General features: G+C 35.4%; 1 protein-coding gene across 4 annotated transcripts in view; it reads right to left on the bottom strand.

The window, feature by feature from the left end:
• The window catches only part of LOC105489261 (interactor of little elongation complex ELL subunit 2), a 58,494-nt gene that overhangs the window by 26,748 nt on the left and 12,921 nt on the right, over nt 1-18,825 (bottom strand). For all 4 annotated transcript variants that reach the window (XM_071099366.1, XM_071099369.1, XM_071099367.1 and 1 more), the window contains 6 exons: nt 18,457-18,576; nt 8,533-8,670; nt 7,161-7,277; nt 6,833-6,992; nt 5,433-5,614; nt 653-1,646 (listed from right to left, as the gene is read on the bottom strand). In XM_071099366.1, the coding sequence (XP_070955467.1) occupies nt 653-1,646; nt 5,433-5,614; nt 6,833-6,992; nt 7,161-7,277; nt 8,533-8,670; nt 18,457-18,576 (1,711 nt within the window). The remainder of the gene's footprint in view (nt 1-652; nt 1,647-5,432; nt 5,615-6,832; nt 6,993-7,160; nt 7,278-8,532; nt 8,671-18,456; nt 18,577-18,825) is intronic.

The raw sequence follows: 18,825 nt of genomic DNA, 5'->3' as shown, positions 1-18,825 counted from the left end.
CCAGCATAATCAAGGATATAACAATTCAATTACCTATTTTAAAACTTCTATCATCTTTAATTTTCTACTCTGCCTAATGGACCTTCACACTATTACCATTTCTGTTTACTTTTACTGGAACTGCAGTAAGAGCTGAAATCCTAGCTTTAAGGTTCTTCTCCTTTTAACCTTCACGACGAACTCTAGGCAAAGTATAAATTCGTGAGACAGCATACAATGTGAGAAAAGAAAAAGAGTTTAAAAAGTAATGCTATTCCTAATCTAGGCAGAGCTGAGGAGCAGATTTCACAAAACCAAAAAGTATAAAACTGCAGTCCAATACCAAGTATAAATAATTTTTAAATCAATCAATGTTTATGATTATTCTGGATGCACTTACCCTTCATCAGTTTGACAAATCACTTTACTATAGCTTAGCAGTCACTGTACATGTTACATAAACACAAGTCACAAGACCCATACGCCTTTGTATACATATCTAGAGAGGACATTTTGGAAGCTGAAATACTGATCAATAGACTGAAAAAATGAATTATCAATGACTATATGACAATTACAAAACAGGTTGTAACAAAGTAAAGGAATGAGGGAGAAAAACCTAAGGAAAAAGAACAAGTAAAATGCTGTAAGCTCTTTGTAAATATTTACTTACGTCCTTTTGGCTTCTGAAATGCAGAAGGCCATCCCGATTTCGGCCAACTAGAGGAGTCTGAATGACCAGACAATTGCTCAGAAACAGAAGGCTGTTTAGAATTTTCTAAATTCATTAAGGGCAATTCGGGTACTTTTCTGGAAATTGGCTTTAAGAGCTCATCCTGCATTTTTAAAATCTCTCCAACTGGATCAAATTTTTTATATACTCGTTTGATAGGTTTTTTTAAAACACATGACTCTTCTGGACTACAAGCACTATTAGTCTGCTTTCCTACAGAAGCCTGTCCTGAAGAAGAATTTGGACTAGCTGGTCTAGAACTTAAGTTAGAACCCGCAACAGCTGTCTTTCCATCACTATTATTTTTACACTCTGTATCAATGATTAAACACTCCTCATCTGTATCACTGCTGCAGAGAACTGTATCTTCAGTTTTAGCTGCTTCTGATCGAACAGTCTTTTCCTTTGAGCTGTCTAGGTTTTCCAGAACATTAGGTCTTTCACCATCAGCATGTACCATATGTACAGTCATATCATTTTTATTAGAAGTTTCAATTTCCTGAGAATTTTCTAACTGTAAGGCATCAGATGTTTTCAAGTCACTATCTTGCATCAAAGGCTTGTCAGAATTTGATACCTTTTCACATGATTCAAATCCCTGATCATCTTTATTTTTGTACTCCTCAGGGCCACCATCCATACCAGTGACCAGCTGTTTCTCCTTTTGCAATTGTTCCATGAGAATCTGAGATAAACTTCTAGAATTAGCAGAAATGTCTGGTGCACTTGGTGCCACAGTTGTAGTTCCTGCTTTGGGGGCTGTAGGAGCATCTGTCATTTTAGGTACTGTGGAAGTACTGGCTGGACTTGGTGACTTTGATGCTTTGGTGGTGGTTACTCCAAAAGTTTCAAGTTCTGTGACATCATCATCAAAATCCAGATACAAGTTTTCAAGACTCTCAATTTTTCGACACTCATTGACTTCACAGGACATCTTAAGTAAATAAATTGGTAAAGTATTAGTAAAAATTTCAAGCTACCCTACCTATCTCTTAATGTCCCTATCTCTCTCATACATACTTCATGCTCTTTTAAAGTAGAAAGAAAAGTCTAATGGTTATAAAAGGTTCTTGCCTAAGATGACAACAAACTACTGCCAACTATTATTAACCTTATCTTCCCATTGAAATGTTCATGATAACAGGCAAATTTGCCAAGTTGTAATAGCACAAGAAATGGAACATTTACGAACTACTACATCTCAAGAGGAATTTCAACTAATCAAAAAAAAAAAAAAAAAAAATAGACAAGACCACAAAAAAGAAATGTAGAGCCAAACGGGAGGTAGATTTTCATTTATGTCTACTCTATAGACTCTTGCAGAGACACTTGGTCTTAGCTGACCAGGAGGAAAGTCCCCCTGCCACTGTGAGGGCGCTGCTTTCTAATGCGGCCAGAGAAGTGTTGCCAGCTTCTGGTGCACCCTTAGTATCAACCAGTGACTTTCTTTCCACAACTACTCAGGGAAAACAACTCTCAGCAATAAAACATGGGGCAGAAATGGACAGAAGGTGGTTTATTGTATTCTGAGACATGAAGTCATAAATGTTGTTTTTCATGTGCTGTTTTGGTAATGGAAAAACTACACACAGCTTTAACTTATTCAGGAATACATTGTCCCCTCTACAAGGAGACAAGTACCAGAAGATCTCTCTTCAATCTGACAGAGCACTTTAAATACCGTAGAAATTTGGTAATTGGTTATGTACATCCACTAGCCTTACAGTGCAGGATTTAAGAGAAAGGTTCTAACAGCCATCAGTAGTGAGTAAGAAAGATCAACTCATGTAAGTTACTTAACCTCGCTGAACTTCAACTGCCTCATCTCTAAAACAGGTATAGCAGGGGCATCTTCTTGGATTTGTTCTAAAGATTAAGTGAGAAATTATATACAGAAAATCTCTTGGCATAGTGCCTGTCACATAGTAAGTAACCTCTCAGTAAATGGTAGCTAGTGAATGGTAATTCCTACTAAAAGACTACCAAATTCAGTAAAAAAGTAAAATTAAACTATATGCTGCTTACGTGAGACATTCCTACACAAAAAGGTTAAAAACAAAACAACTACAGATGCCATCAAGAGATAAAAAGAGGAAGAATAGCAGTGTAAGTGTTAGACAAAGCAGAAATCAAGGCAAAAAGCGTTAGATAGAAAAGGGAGAAATGCTAGTTTGAAAAAAGAGAAAATCCATGGTAAACAGATAGTGGTCATAAATTTTTATTACATAAACTGAAAAATAAAAGAAAAATTTGACAGAAATACAATTATACCAGGTCAATGAGATACTGTCTCTAAGTAAAAAATAAAAAAATACAGAAGGTATGAATAATATTAAATAATGAGAATATATATGAAAGATTGAAAATATATATGTAAACAGATTACAAAGATAAACCTTTTCCCTTCCCCCAAGAATCCAAAGGGCATTTCAAAAAATGGACTATAAATTAATATACAAAGAAAATCTCAATATAGACCAAAGCAGAATCTGATAAAGTCTTATTCTATGTTCAGAAGGAAATAAAATTAGATATCATTAAGAAAAATGTTAACAAACAATAAACTCAAGCACTTGGAAATTTAAAAACATTCCAAATTGTTGGACTACAGAAATCAAAATAATCACAGAATACTTAGCAACAAAAATTAGGCTAATAGACATTAAGAGGTATAATAATTTGAGGCTACAAAAAAATGCATTATTCTTCTCTCATTTTTAGTTACTTTCCTAGGTGTCTGAAGACGCCTGCAATGTAGAAAAAGCATTTTACTCCAAGTTCAGGGCCTGAAAACTCAGGCTACAATCTCAGAGAAGGCTCATTTACTTCTGCTTCACCCTGACTCCTGAGGTGCAGCCCCTTTGGGGTCCAGGCCCTTGGTGGAAAACTGAACTTTTCCTTTTATCCCTCTAGTCTTATGATGCTGCCAAAAGCACAGTTCATTTTCTTAGTTGCCTCTTCAGAACTGGCAAATATAATCCAAGGCAAAAATAACCCTAAGTAATAGGCTGACCTTCTAGGAATCCTGTCTTCTTCAGTACCTCAGCCCTACAATTCCTCACTATCTTGTTAGCTTTTTCATGCTTCTAAGAAAGACATTTTAATATCTGTCCAGCTTTTTTAGATGTCATCAATAAAAGAAGGGTCCCAATTACCTGGCCTACCATTATTGAAAGAAGCCACCGTCAATTTTTATCCTTCTTCTACCTCATGTTTCTTCTTGTTACTGCCTGACATTCACCTCAATATAAGTTGTAGGCAGAGTTTTAAAAGTAAAATGTGTAAGAAGAAAACAAAAGTTAAAAGTGCTTTATGACATGTGTATCATAAAAATATAAAAAGGCAAATAGCAAAGAGAAAAACATAAATATAAAAACCAAAAGGCCAATATCCTTAAAATTGTGTGAGCTCTAAAGTACAATAAAAACATTTCTATATTTTATTTTAAACTTTTGTTTGCTTCCTCATTTTACTCAAGTCTCTGTTCACATTTCCTGTCCTCAGAAAAGCCTTCTTAATCATGAATATAAAATGACCCCTTCCCCACCTATATCTCTATTTCCCCTTAGCCTACTCTATTTTTCTCCATAGCATTTACCACTACCTGCTTTTTTACTGTATTTGGGCCCTCTACCACTTATTTAAGGTCTGAGGGAAAATAGGTTTTGTTTTTATTCACTGCTGCTTCCTCCCTGCATAGAATAGTATCTGCTCAATAAAAACTTATGGAATGAATGAATCAAGTTCTCTATAAACAATGTATTTAAAAATCATGGAAAAAATATTTTACAATACAGAATAATAAAAGCTAATATTTACAGAGTGCCAAGTGTTATTCTAAATGCTTTTTATGTATAAATTCATTTAAACCTGAACAATCCTATGAGTTAGGTAATATCATGATGCCCATTTTACAGATAAGCAAACTAGACACAGAGATATTATGTAATCTGCCCAAGGTCACACAGCTACTAAGTATACTTAAGATTAACAATCTGGCCAAATACTTTCTGTACCAATCAAATTAAACTCATCTGTTCCTTTTCACACTTAAAAACTTAGATATGGGTCAGATGCAGTGGTTCACACCTGTAATCCCAGCACTTTGGGTGGCTGAGGCGAGTGGATCACCTGAGGTCTGGAGTTTGAGACCAGCCTGGCCAACATGGTGAAATCTTGTCTCTACTAAAAATACAAAAAAATTAGCCGGGTATGGTGGTGCACACCTGTAATCTCAGCTACTCGGGAGTCTGAGGCAGGAGCATCGCTTGAACCCAGGAGGCGGAGGTTGCAGTGAGCAGAGATTGTACCACTGCACTCCAGCCTGGGTGACACAGAGAGGTTCCATCTCAAAAAAATAAAGCTCTTGAATATGAATGAGACCAATTAAACAAAACCTCACATTAACCACCACCATCAATGAGTTTTCACTACATACATAACTAAAAACTGTGCTCACCCTTCAACATAAAATATCAAACTTAAACCTCATAATAACCTTGTCAAGTAGGTACTACTTGCTTTCATGTATGAAAAGAGAAAAGTGAGGCTGAGGGAGGTTAAGTTAGTTGCCTAAAGTCTACCTAGACTTGAAATTCAATTTAAGTTTGAATCTAAAGCCTGTATTTTTAACTACTAGGTTTAGGGATTTGCAATAAAACTTTACGCTTCAAAAGGATAAACAAGTACATTCCCCTTAGGGGAAAAAAAAATTACATACGTCCATTTCAGATATAAACTCTTCAGGTTTGTCCATAAAGACTGCAGAGACTGGAACAGATGTGTTTTTGGACATCATAAATTTTAATGGAACTTCATGAAAGACTTGATTTCTCTCTCTCATAGTCATTTTCTTTTGGGGAAGTGGTGAATTAATATATATTACTTTAACCGGTTTTGAACCTTAAAACAGAAACCAAAGAAAGAGGTGATTAGTATCTAATCATGATACATTTTTTAAAAACAGGATGTATGACATAAGGATCACCAAACAAAGAGACACAGGAGAATGGCAGCACATGTCCCATATATTTGCTACCCTTAGACTAGAAGATATTCAAGTCCTTTAGAAATCTAAGGGCAAGAAAATCCAACTGGCAGAAGAAAAATGTCTTTCTAACAATGTTTAAAAAGGATTTCTAGTTTTTACTGTTATATTCTTACTGTCATTATTACTCAGTTTCTTATAAGAACTTGCAAAAAATGATGAAATATTTACCACAGAGAATATATTACATTTAACTCTAATTTGTAGTTTTGTTTCAATAGACATAATCTTTCACTTATTATATTTATGCTGTAACATATAATATTAATTCTGAAAGATATTTAAAAAATAAAAAATTAAATATGAATCAAAACAGGAGGGAAATAATTTCTTATATACAGGAATTAATATGCAAATATTAATTTTATTGTTGAAAGACAGACTACCCTACGCTTATATGTATAGACTTACTGTAATTCCAAATTCCAGTAACAGACAAGTAAATAAGTCATGGAAATTCACCCATTTGAGGTTGTCTACTAAAGTACTACATTCCTTTCATTTCCGTGAAAGACAGAACAACCTGACCATTTCATGTATTTCTCGGCCACCCTATGCCATCATTTTGTCGCTCTCACCCTTAAATACGACTACAAGTGCTATAGACCTAATTAATTCATTTAGTAGTGCTGAGCCTATAGTAGCTTTATACATAAAAAGTTTTACTGAATGTAAGTGTCAAACTTACGTCCTCCTCAAATCAGTGCTTTGTCTATATTTAGACAGCTGAAATGAAATGGTTCCAACCTCTCTTTTTTTTTTCTTTTTTTAAATTTTACTTTAAGTTGGGGATACATGTGGAGAATGTGCAGGTTTGTTACATAGGTACACATGTACCATGGTGGTTTGCTGTACCTACCAACCTGTTATTTAGGTTTTAAGCCCTGCACAAATTAGGTATTTGTCCTAATGCTCTCCCTCCCCTTGCCCCCCACCCCTCGAAAGGCCCCGGTGTGTGTTGTTTCCCTCCCTGTGCCTATGCGTTCTCATTGTTCAACTCCTATTTATGAGTGAGAACACACGGTCCAACCTCTCTTTTTTGAGAGCATTATTTGACATAGCAAATCACAAACCTGCAACAGGTATTACTTGAATAAACACTGGAATTTCCCACTGTTCCTTGTACGTTGGTCCATGATTATTTAATAAGGTAAATAATGATTGACTAGTTAGAGCTATCTGAGGGTGATATCTGGAAACAAGCTTCTCTGCATTTGGATCTTTACTAATATCCTGAAAAACAACAAGTAATTTGTTACTTGGTTATACTTATTGAAAATTTCTTCAATAAAGTAAAGAACAAAAAAAGTCAGAAAGGAGACTTTAGGACAATCGGGTTAGATATATTTTGTGAGATATAAAAGATTATTTAGGAAGATCCAATGCTGCCTTGGTACTTACATAATGCATAGCTTCAGCTGTTTGTTCTGACGTTTCGATGGTAGATATATCGCTTTTTGAGAGCTGCAATTTCATAGGCATTGAGGGAAATACTGTTTTCACATATTTTACACTGCCCTAAATATGAAAAATAGTAATCATTTTATTGCAAAAATTGCAATGTATTTTTTTCTAAGAAAAGTATCTTTCATCATATGAAATTGTTAACTTGAAATTTATCATTCTACTAAATGTAAACATCAGATTTAGAAACTTCATGTCAAGATATTAATATTTTTGCTTGACAACCACTACCTGTGGTTTTTTTTTGAGACTAAGTTTCTCTCTGTTGCCCAGGCTGGAGTGCAGTGGTACGATCTCAGATCACTGCAACCTCTGCCTCCTGGGTTCAAGCAATTTTGTCACCTCAGCCTCCTGAATAGCTGGAATAACAGGTGTGTGTCAGCACGCCCAGCTAATTTTTGTATTTTTAGTAGAAACAGGGTTTTGTCATGTTGGCCAGGCTGGTCTCAAACTCCTGACTTCAAGTGATCCGCCTGCCTCGGCCTCCCAAAGTGCTGGAATTATAGGCGTGAGCCATCATGCCAGGTCAGTTTCATAGAATTTTTCCTGCCACTTTAAAGTCTATCTTCTCCTTTTAGGAGACACAAATCATAACAGGGGATGGTAGAAACTCCAAAATATCCTCTCCACACACTTACTTTCAATATGTTTGTAAATAAAATCCCATTAAAAAAAGGGGCTGCTTGTATTCAGGGGCATTCAGATGGGTGGTAAGAAAAGAAAATCAAGGAACAAAGTAGTGGCATTTTTAAAAACATCAAGTATTTGTATCCATAGAATAAAAACAAAGGGAAACAGATTGGTATTACATATTTTTAAAGTCACCTAATTATTGCTTAACATTTAAATATAATGTCTATATAAAGTATACATGAGCCAGGGGCAGTGGCTCACTCCTGTAATACCAGCACTTTGGGAGGCTGAGGTGGGTGGATCACCTGAGGTCAGGAGTTCGAGACCAGTCTGGCCAACATGGTGAAATCCCCATTTCCTACTAAATATAGAAAAATTTGCCAGGCATGGTGGCGGGCACCTGTAATTCCAGCTACTTGGTAGGCTGAAGCAGGAGAATCACTTGAACTTGGGAGATAGAGGTTGCAATGAGCTGAGATCATGCCATTACATGCCAGGTGACAAGAGTGAGACTCTGTCTCCCCCCCCAAAAAAAATATATATGTGTATATACACACACACACACACACACGTATATATATGTGTGTGTATATATATATACGTGTATATACACACACACATATGTATGATATTTTGGGCAAAAAAAAAGCTTATATCCTCTGATGATAAATCTTACCAATGCAAGAAGAGTTTTTTCTAACTTTAATCCCATCTCTACTCTGAATGGGAAGAATCCCATTAAGCTGGTGACCTCGTGGAGAGTATAGAATTCTGGATACTTTTTCACTTGTTCAATGCAAGCTCTTAAAATTTTCTGAGAAACAGAAATTAAGAAAAATTCATTTGTATTGTATTTCTCTAATAATGCAAAAAGAAAATGTTTAGTTACATGTGACTATGTAATTATTCAGTGCAAAAATTAGCCTGATTTCATTAATCAAGCTACTAACAATACACACATTGTATATTCTTTATTTTCATAATTTATTTCTAACCCAGTTGCTTAAAATATTGATGTTTAATACTAAAATTAGCAGTCTCATTAAAATTTAAAATTAGAGGACACACAATATCATATTTTCCATGTTATTTAAGAAACTGTTAAAGAAAGGCACATGAAAATTTCAACACACTTTACTGCAATAAAAGCAGTTATATGAATAATTAGAAATTAAGTAGTATACTCTGAAAACATTCCCAAGCACAATAAGTTAATGAAGTAGTTATCTTACGGGTCATTGTAATCTATAATCTAAAAAAATCAATAACTTATGAGGAAATGTAATTGGTAAGTAAACAAAATTCACAACTTTTTGTGAGAATTGTGATAATATATAAACAATTCAGAGATGCACAGCTGTTGGGGGTGGGGAGAGTTGTTTGATTAAAACACATACATACATTATCTTCTAAGATACGTATTTCTTCTTCTGTCAACGAACCTTTCCTGAATGTCTCATAATATATATTAGGTCACAAAAGCTCTTGGCATCTTTATATATTATCTTTATCATATATATCTACATACCCTCTCCCTTTACATATTTGTAAAATGTGTCAAGTTACAAATCAATAACTTTACTCCAGTATATCTTTTCATCTATAGTTTCAGAACCCCTTCCCCCCTTTTCTAATCCCTACTCCCTATGTTTCACATTTTCTCTCCTCATCTATGCTTTTCATGGCAGATCTTGATATTTAATCCATGGTATCATTTGTAACTAACAGAGATGTGGACTAATATGGAAAAGCTGTAAAAAATCTGAGTCAACTGCAAACTCATATCTGCAAAATATCTTTGCTCCTTATTTGTACTATTAGTTAACTTTCACTTGTAACATTCCTTTCCTATGGTAGTTATTACAAGAATTTGAATATGCAAAGGAAGGTAATACATAAGAACTACGTGAAATAGAGACTATTTTTGTTAGATATTCATTGGCACATCATTCCTGGTAAAACTGTAGTGGATGTTACAGTGTTTTTAACTGAATTTACTTAATTCAGTAACTACAGCAAGAGAGTCAAAGGAAAATCTAAGACAATTTTACACCTACACTCTGTTACATTATATAATTATCGAAAGTATTTTACAACTGGTAGGTACTCAATTAACTAAAGGATCATTATTTAGCTTATGTAGTAAAAAAAAAAAAGTTTTATACTAGTAATTTATCTTTCTTTGAAAAATAACTAACTGAACACAGGAGGTTAAAAGATTCAGGCTGTTACCCATCACTCACGCACTGAGTGCTATTAGTGTTTAATACTCAAAATATCTTGAGAATTAAATTCATCAAAAGCATACGCATTTATACAATACACATCTATCATTATAAAAAATGTTCCCTAAATTTTATTTTGGGCTAGAAAGGAAAAATATTTCTGGGCTTGGTGAAAAGCAAGGAAAATATGCAAGAACCATAAATCAACACAAAGAGGAGAAACTAGAGCAGTGAGGAGTAAGGAAACCTAGGAAAGGTGAGGTGGCTTGAGGGCAAATTCTTCAACCAGTTCTAAGATCAGGTGGGAAGTCAAACATAAGACTTCTACATTTGAGCAGGGATTTGAACAGATATATGTACACTTATGTTCATAACAGCATTATTCGTAACAGCCAAAAGGTGGAAGCAACTCCAGTGTTCATCAATGGATGACCAGATAGACAAAATGTAATATATATACACACACATACACACACACACACACACACACACACACACACACAATGGGATATTAATCAGCCTTAAAAAGGAAAGAAATTATGACACATGCTACTACTTGGACAAATCTTGAGGACATTATGCTAAGTGAAATAAGCCAGTCACAAAAAGACAGATACTGTATGTTTCCACTTATATGGGGAACCTAGAGTAGTGAAACTCATACAGACAGAAACAGAATGTGGTTGCCAGGAACTAGGGGGAAGAGGAAACAGGGAGCTACTGTTTAATGGGTACTCAGTTTCAGTTTGGGAAGACAAAAAGTTCTGGAGATGGATGGTGGTGACAGTTGCATAGCAATGTAAATGTATTTAATGTTATTGAACTGTACACTTAAATGGTGAAAATGGTAAATTTTGTTATGTATACTTTACCACAATTTAAAAAAGAGAGAGAAATGGAGGACACACTGAGGTCTAGCCTTGGAAAAATTTGGAAATCCTAGGAAGAGAAATGAGAAAATGAAGCAGCAGTCATTGAAAATGGTTGAGAATTCTCCAGAACTGATGAAGGCTATAAATCCAGACACAGTAAACACAATCAGCCAGCAGGATTTTATTAAAAAGCATATTTTTATGAAACTCTAAAACACCAAAATTACAGTAAGAAAAGACAGAAGCCCTAAAAGAAACGACAATTAGATAATACATTTTTCAACAACAACATGAAAAAGTAGGATTGTATCTTTAAGTGTTGTGGAAAAAAGGTAAGTGCCAACTTTGAATTGTGTATGAAATAAAATTATATTAGTAAAATGAGAACAAGATAGATAAAAGATTTCCAAATTTTAAAAAATGGAGATTGTTCACCATTAAGAGACCTTCATCAAAGGCACATCTAGAATACACAGGATTTCAAGAAGAATGAAAGAATCTCAGAATGTAGGTTTGAGAAGAAGAAACGGTGGGCCAAAATTTGGCAAACCTGTAGATAAATTAAAACAAACATAGTCCATATAAAATAATAATGTGGGTAGATTTAAAAAAGAAACTGCATTACAACAAATAGCATACAAGTCAAGAGGGATATAATGACAGTCAAAATGTTCTATGATTTCTGTATTGTTCGGGAGGCTAGTCGATATTGAATAATGGAATTATTCACTGTAAAAATTCAAGAGTAACCACTAAGAAAACAGAAAGTAGACATGTAATTTCCAAACCAACAGAGAGGGGAAAAAGAGGAAAAATGTCAATCTCCTCAAAAGGAGTTTAAAAAAAAAAAAAAGAAGAGAGTACAGAAAAAGTAAAACAGAAAGCACAAACAAAATCAATACATACTGTCATCATAATGGATGTAAATAGCTAAACTTTCTAATTAAAAGAGATTATCAGATTTTATTTTTAAAAGAAAGGAAAGCAATCTAGCTGAACACTGTTTTAATCCCACCTAGATTTTTGTAGAAATGGACAAGTTGATTCCAAAATTTCCATGAGAATGTAAAGAATCCACGATCTCAGGACTATAACACTACAGTTATCGAGACCATATGGTATTGGCATCAAGACAGACATACAGATTAATGAAACAAAACAGAGTCAAAAATTGATCCAGGCTGGGCATGGTGGCTCACACCTGTAAACCCAGCACTTTGAGAGGCCGAGGCAGGTGGATCACCTGAGGTCAGGAGTTCGAGACCAGCCTGGCCAACATGGTGAAACCCATCTCTACTAAAAATACAAAAAAATTAGCTGGGTGTGGTGGCAGGCACCTGTAATCTCAGCTACTTGGGAGGCTGAGGCAGGAGAGTCGCTGGAACCCGGTAGGGAGAGGTTGCAGTGAGCAGAGATTGCACCATTGCACTCCAGCCTGTGTGACAGAGGGAGACTCCGTCTTCAAAAAAAGTTGATCCACGTGATGGTGACGAGGTAATTCAGTAAGGGAAAAAATACCCTTCTCAACCAAACTCTATGCTAAAACAGAGTTTCTCAATATTGGCATTACTAACATTTTGGACCACATAATTCTTTGTAGTGTTAGGCTGTCCAGTACATTGTAGGATATTTAGTAGCACCTCTGGCTCTACCCGGTAGATGCCATCAGCACCCCTACCAAGCTTTAGACATTGTCAAATGTCCATTAGGAGGCAAAGTCACTCTCAGTTGAAAATGACTATGCTAGAACAACTAGATATTCATACGGAAAGAAATGACTTTTGATCCTTACCTTGTATCTTACACAAAAATTAACTTGAAATCAACATAGACTTATTTACGTGTATAAGTTAAAACTATAAGCCCTTTAGATTAGGGTTTCTCAATGCAAGCATGCCTGACACTTTCAGTTGGATAATTCCTTGTTGTATGGGACGTCACTCACATGCATTTAGTATGTTTAGCAGCATCCTTGGCCTCTAAGCAGCAGATACTAGTAGCATTCTACCAGTTGCAACAACCAAAAATGTCTCACTGTCAAAGTCCTAGGGATGGGCAGGATGGGGGGTGGGTGAGGAAGGAGTAAAACTGACGCCAGTCTGAGAATCACTTGGGATAGGCAAATATTTCTGTGCCAGAATACATGAAATCACTAACCACAAGAATTTTTGATAAATTAGACCATTAAAATTCTGTTCTTTGAGACACTATTTAAAAAATGTAAAAATACATCACAAACTGGAAGAAAACTATATATAATGGAGTTGTAGTCAGACTATATAAAGAAACTTTATGGCTTAATAAAAATAAAAGCAAATAAAAAATCAGCAAAATACTTCAATAGATATTTCACAAAAGAAATGCACTTAAAATGAGTAATTTTTATATGTAAATTATACCTCAATAGTTTTAAAAATTAAATGTGGATTTAAAAGGGAGGCTTTAGGATTTAACGGCTATATGATGCTCTAACAATAACAACACAGTACAATCTTTTAAAAAATGTGGGGGAGAATGAGAAGAGCATACAAAAAATAATTTCAATTGTTATCGTATTGATCACTAGTATTGTTATTTTGAGGCTGTTGTGAGTGTAATGTGGGATAAAGCAAATGAGACATATGAGATATTCTTTCCTAGTTCTATCCACTGAATTATTCTCAAAACAATGATCAACCCAGGAGCATCCGTAGTGCCCACATTGTAGTCTTGAAATATCACTTCACACTAAAAGAAACAAGGGCTCTAGAAAATGGCTGATTCCAGCGCCAGGGCAGGAAATGTAGAAAATGAGCCTCAAAGACTACCAGATTGACTGAAAAGCCAGTAGGAAGAGCCTCTCAGTGAGTTAGTATTATTTGAGGCTTACAAAGGATAATAATCTTCGTGGACAGAAACACACATATGTTTAACTCCATGATTTAATAACATTTTAAAAAAAGAAAATACATCATCACTGGAGAATAAAAAGGAACTAGTTTTTTAAAAAGTGATATTTCAAAGGAAAGAATCTAGTATTTATTTTGTCCCATGGTAAGCTACATGAACTGGGAAACCGAATAGTAAATAAGGGAAAGCATATCTTTTAAAAATTATTCCAATGAATAAATGATGCAATCAGAATATTACAACTGTGCAAACCACAGTGAATGAATGCATCTAGGCAGTGAGCATTAATAGCTGGGGTGGTGGTCAAAATGTTGGTTAAAGGACACAAAATTTCAGTCACGTAGGAGGAAAAAGTTCAAGAGATCAATTGTAAAACATGGTGATGATAATTACGATGTAATTGAAAACTGCTAAGAGAGTAGATTTTAAGAGTTCTCACAACAAAAAAATAGGTTTGTGAGGTAATGCATATGTTAATTAGCCTGGTTTGGCCTTGCCACAATGTATACATATTTTAAAAACATATTGTACAAAATAAATATATACAATTTTAGCTTGTTAATATAAAAAGATAAAATTCAAAACAGAAAAAGGAGAAAAACTGCAACATACAAAGCCCATAAAGTTTTTGTATTTGGAATATATAAGGAAATCTTACATATCAATTAGAAAAAATGAACAGTTATTCTGCAAGAAAAAGTGAGCAAAAAGCATATGAAAACATGCGTGTGCTCTCCCCTCCCCCCATATATATATATATGTGTGTATATATATATCTCTATCTGAGATGTGGAGCAACAGAACACTTGAACACTGCTGGTTAGAATGTAAATTGATATAACCTGGTATAGCCACTTTGGAAAACCATTTGCAAATCTACTCAAGTTGAAGATATGCATACTCTATGACCCAATAATTCCACTCCTAGGTATACAAACAGTCCCCAGCTTATAAAGGTTGCACTAAATGATTTTTCAACTTTACGATGGTGCCAAATCATTGCAATTTTGTCACAACACACAGCATTCAATAAATTACAAGACACTCAATACTTTATTATAAAATAGGCTTTGTGTTAGATGATTAAGCCCAACTGTAGGTAAATGTAAGTATTGTGAGCATATTTAGAGTAGGCTAAAACACACCATGCTATTTGGTACGTTAGGTGTATGCATCTTTAATTCACTATAGGTTTATTGGGATGTAACTCTATCATGAGTCAAGAAGCATCTATATATCCAACAGAAACGTGTGCATATGTGTACCAAAATAAATGTATGAGAATTTTCTTAAGAGTACTGCTTAGAATAGCTCCAAACTGGAAGCAACCCAAGTTCTGATCAACAGGATAAATTGTAGTTTATTCATATAATGGAAAAATGGACAGAAATGAAAATGAATGAACTATAACTCACACAACTTAAGAATCTAAAAAGCACAATACTGAATGAAAGAAGGCAGGCCCAAAAGCATTCTGTTCACATAAAATTCAAAATCAGGCAAAAGGGGCCAAGCACGGTGGCTCACGCCTATAACCCAGCACTTTGGGAGGCTGAAGCAGGTAGATCGCCCAAGGTCAGGAGTTCGAGACCAGCCTGGCCAACATGGTGAAACCTCATTTCTACTAAAAATACAAAAATTAGCTGGGCGCTACTTGTAAGGCGGAAGCAGGAGAGTAGCTTGAACTCAGGAGGCAGAGGTTGCAGTGGGCTGAAATCGTGCCACTGCACTCTAGCCTGGGCGACAAGAGCAAAGCTCTGTCTCTTAAAAAAAAAGAAAAAAAAAAATCCCCACAAAATCAGGCAAAAGAGAAGTAGAACTACCACTCTCCATATACACACAAAAAGCAAACAACTTATCACCACCAAAGCTGGGACAGTGATTATTTATTCAAGTAAGGAGAATGTTATTTATTATACAGGAGGACTACACAGGGGGCTTCTGGATTACTGGTATTGTTTTATTTCTTGTCCTGGGTAAGAGTTACACAGATGTTTACTACATAATGATCTGTTAAGCTGTATCTATTTTTTCTTTTGTTCTATATACTTTTCCATATGTACATGACATTGCATAACATAAAATCTTAAAACTAAAAGGTCTTAGAAAAGTATCAGTGAATCTTTGCAGTGGGGATGTAAAATACAACTTAGAGAAAATGTGCTACCACATCAATATGGAAAAAAACATGACAATGTTTATCATTTACCATTAGCTACCAAGTAATGTACTTTGTTAATAAAGTACAGTTTTATATCCACACAAGAAATATTTACATTGAGCACTTGAGCACTTAAGCACGCCAGACACTATTCTAGTCATTGGGAGACTACATCAGTGAATAAAACAGCACTTACAAAAAGGCACTGTTTTACAAAAACAGTGAGGAGAAGGACAATAAGCAAAAATAAAACATGGTAAAGGGAAAAGTGAGGGTCATACTACATTCCATAGGGTAATCAGGGAAATCCTCATTGATAGGTGACATCTGAACAGAGAGAGACATAAAAGAATCAAGACACTATTCCATGCAGAAATCCGGGGAACAGACTGAGAGAAAAATAGAAACCCCAAATGCCAAAGGACTTAAGGCAGGACTATGCTTGAAGTATTGAAGAAATGTAAAGGCCAGTCCGCAGGTGGGAGCAGAATAACTGATAGGACAATGTGTAGAAAGTGAGGATGGGGGATGGGAGGGAGGGGAGAGATCATGCAGGCCACTGCAGAACTTTGTAAAGACTCTTCCTAAGAAAGATGGGCTATAATCCCAGCACTCTGAGAGGCTGACGCAGGAGGATTGAAGTCAGGAGTTTGAGACTAGCCTGGGTAACATAGGAGGCCCTGTCTCTAAAAAAAAATTAGGTGCAGTGGCCTATGCCCATGTTCTTGCTATTCAGGAGGCTGAGGTGGGGGAGGATCACTTGAACCCAGGAATTCAAGGCTGCAGTGAGCTAGGATTGTGCCACTGCACTCCAGCCTGAACTACGACTTATGTATTAAAAACATCATTCTGGTCTTTTAAAAGCCACTATTAAAAAACAAGAATAGCTGCCAGCTCCTTTTCCACATAGAAAATTATGACATTCCATTTGGATACATTATATTTAGGTTCACAGAAAATAAAAATCAAATTAATTTATTTACAAGAATCATTCTTCTGGTTCATATTAACAACAAATTTCTTCCTTAGTGGTTTTTTTTTGTTTTTTCTTCCTTTTTTTGAGACAGGGTCACGTTCTGTCATCCCAACTGGAGTGCAGTGCAGTGGCAAAATCAAGGCTCGCTGCAGCTTCCATCTCCTGGGCTTCAGTGATCCTCCCACCTAAGCCTCCCAAGTAGCTGGGACTAGGACTAGGACTAGGACTACAGGCACATGCCACCATGTCAGCTAATTTTTAAATTTTTTGTATAGATGGGATTTCATCATGTTGCCCAGGTTGGTTTCAAATTACTGGGCTGAATCCTTCTGCCTTGGCCTCCCAAAGTGCTGAAAAAATAGGTGTGAGCCACCATGCCTGGCCTGTTTTTTTTTTTTTTTTTTTAAAACAGTGAAAGTGTAATACTCCTGCTGTCCTTCAACTTACAGTGCCTAGTTTTGCTTTTTAAAACTATGGTAAAATTTACCATCTTATCCCTTTTTAAGTGTAGAGTTCAGCAGTGTTAAATATATTAACACTATTGTTTACAGTGACCAGTTTTAAAGGCTTAAATTTACACTGATATTTATAAACTCTACTATAAATATATGTGTATGTACATATATAGTTATTATTTAAGTAGCATACTTTATCCAATTTTTTTGAGACAGAGTCTTGCTCTGTCACCTAGGCTGGAGTGCAATGGTGCGATCTTAGCTCACTGCAAACCTCCACCTCCTAGGTTCAAGTGATTCTCCTGCCTCAGCCTCCTGAGTAGCTGGGATTACAAGCGCCCACCACCATGCCTGGCTAATTTTCTTATTTTTAGTAGAGACGGGGTTTCACTGTGCTGACCAGGCTGGTCTCAAACTCCTGACCTCAGGTGATCTGCCTGCCTTGGACTCCCAAAGTGCTGGGATTAGAGGCGTGTGCCACACGTCTTGCCTATTTAAGTAGTATACTTTAATTTTCTGGTAGGCTCAATGAATGATGGTAGGGTACGAGCTGGGATGATATACAGGTCTTGCTAATAAATTTGCATGAATGAGTGAAGTATCAAAAAATGAACTCAGAGCTGAAGTTTATCATTTTGTGGCTGGTTACCACAAACATAATGAGCACAAGTTCCCGTGACTGAGTTTTAAAGTACCAGATTTTTAGGTACCAGGATAACTCTTTAAACACTATTCTCTCACAAGTGAAATCAGTGGGTCAGTTCAAACTATTACGTGAGTAAAATGTAATGATATAATAGTTGGATCGTTAAAGAATATAAATATACATACAAATATACTATAGTACACAATTTTGAGATGTTAGTTTTTAAACTATTTTAATGCATGATGAAGAAAAGACCTGCGGTTTTTAAATTGGTAATATTGACAGTTCCAAATGCTTTTGGGTGAATCATCACACATTTCAGAATGCTGCTATTGCCTATCACTGGCAGTTTACACAAATGTGAGTTGATTTTTACCTCTGTGAAGAGACGGGCATCATCAGAAAGCATATTATAATCCTGTGCACATTTCTTTGCAGAATTCTGCAAAAACTTTAGGAACTCAGTAACTTCTTCGTTCACATGTTTTCTCATATCCTGATTTTTAAAAAAGTAGACATGTCTTGGGATAAAAAGTTTCATTAAAAAACAATTTTTTAATCATTGCTATAATAATTTGGACTTAATAATTAAAGTATCAAATCCAAAGCAGAAATCAAAGAAGTCAGTAAAAGTTATTACATGGTAACGATAAACTGCTATTAAAAACTCCACAAAATAGAAAAGCAAATGACTAAGACTATACAATACATGCTCAGGAATTGAGAAGCTGATTTTATAAAATGC

The sequence above is a fragment of the Macaca nemestrina genome, chromosome 7 (assembly GCF_043159975.1).
Source record: "Macaca nemestrina isolate mMacNem1 chromosome 7, mMacNem.hap1, whole genome shotgun sequence".
NCBI lineage: Eukaryota > Metazoa > Chordata > Mammalia > Primates > Cercopithecidae > Macaca > Macaca nemestrina.
Note: the sequence above shows the minus strand (reverse complement) of the source record. Positions and strands in the feature narration are given on the sequence as shown.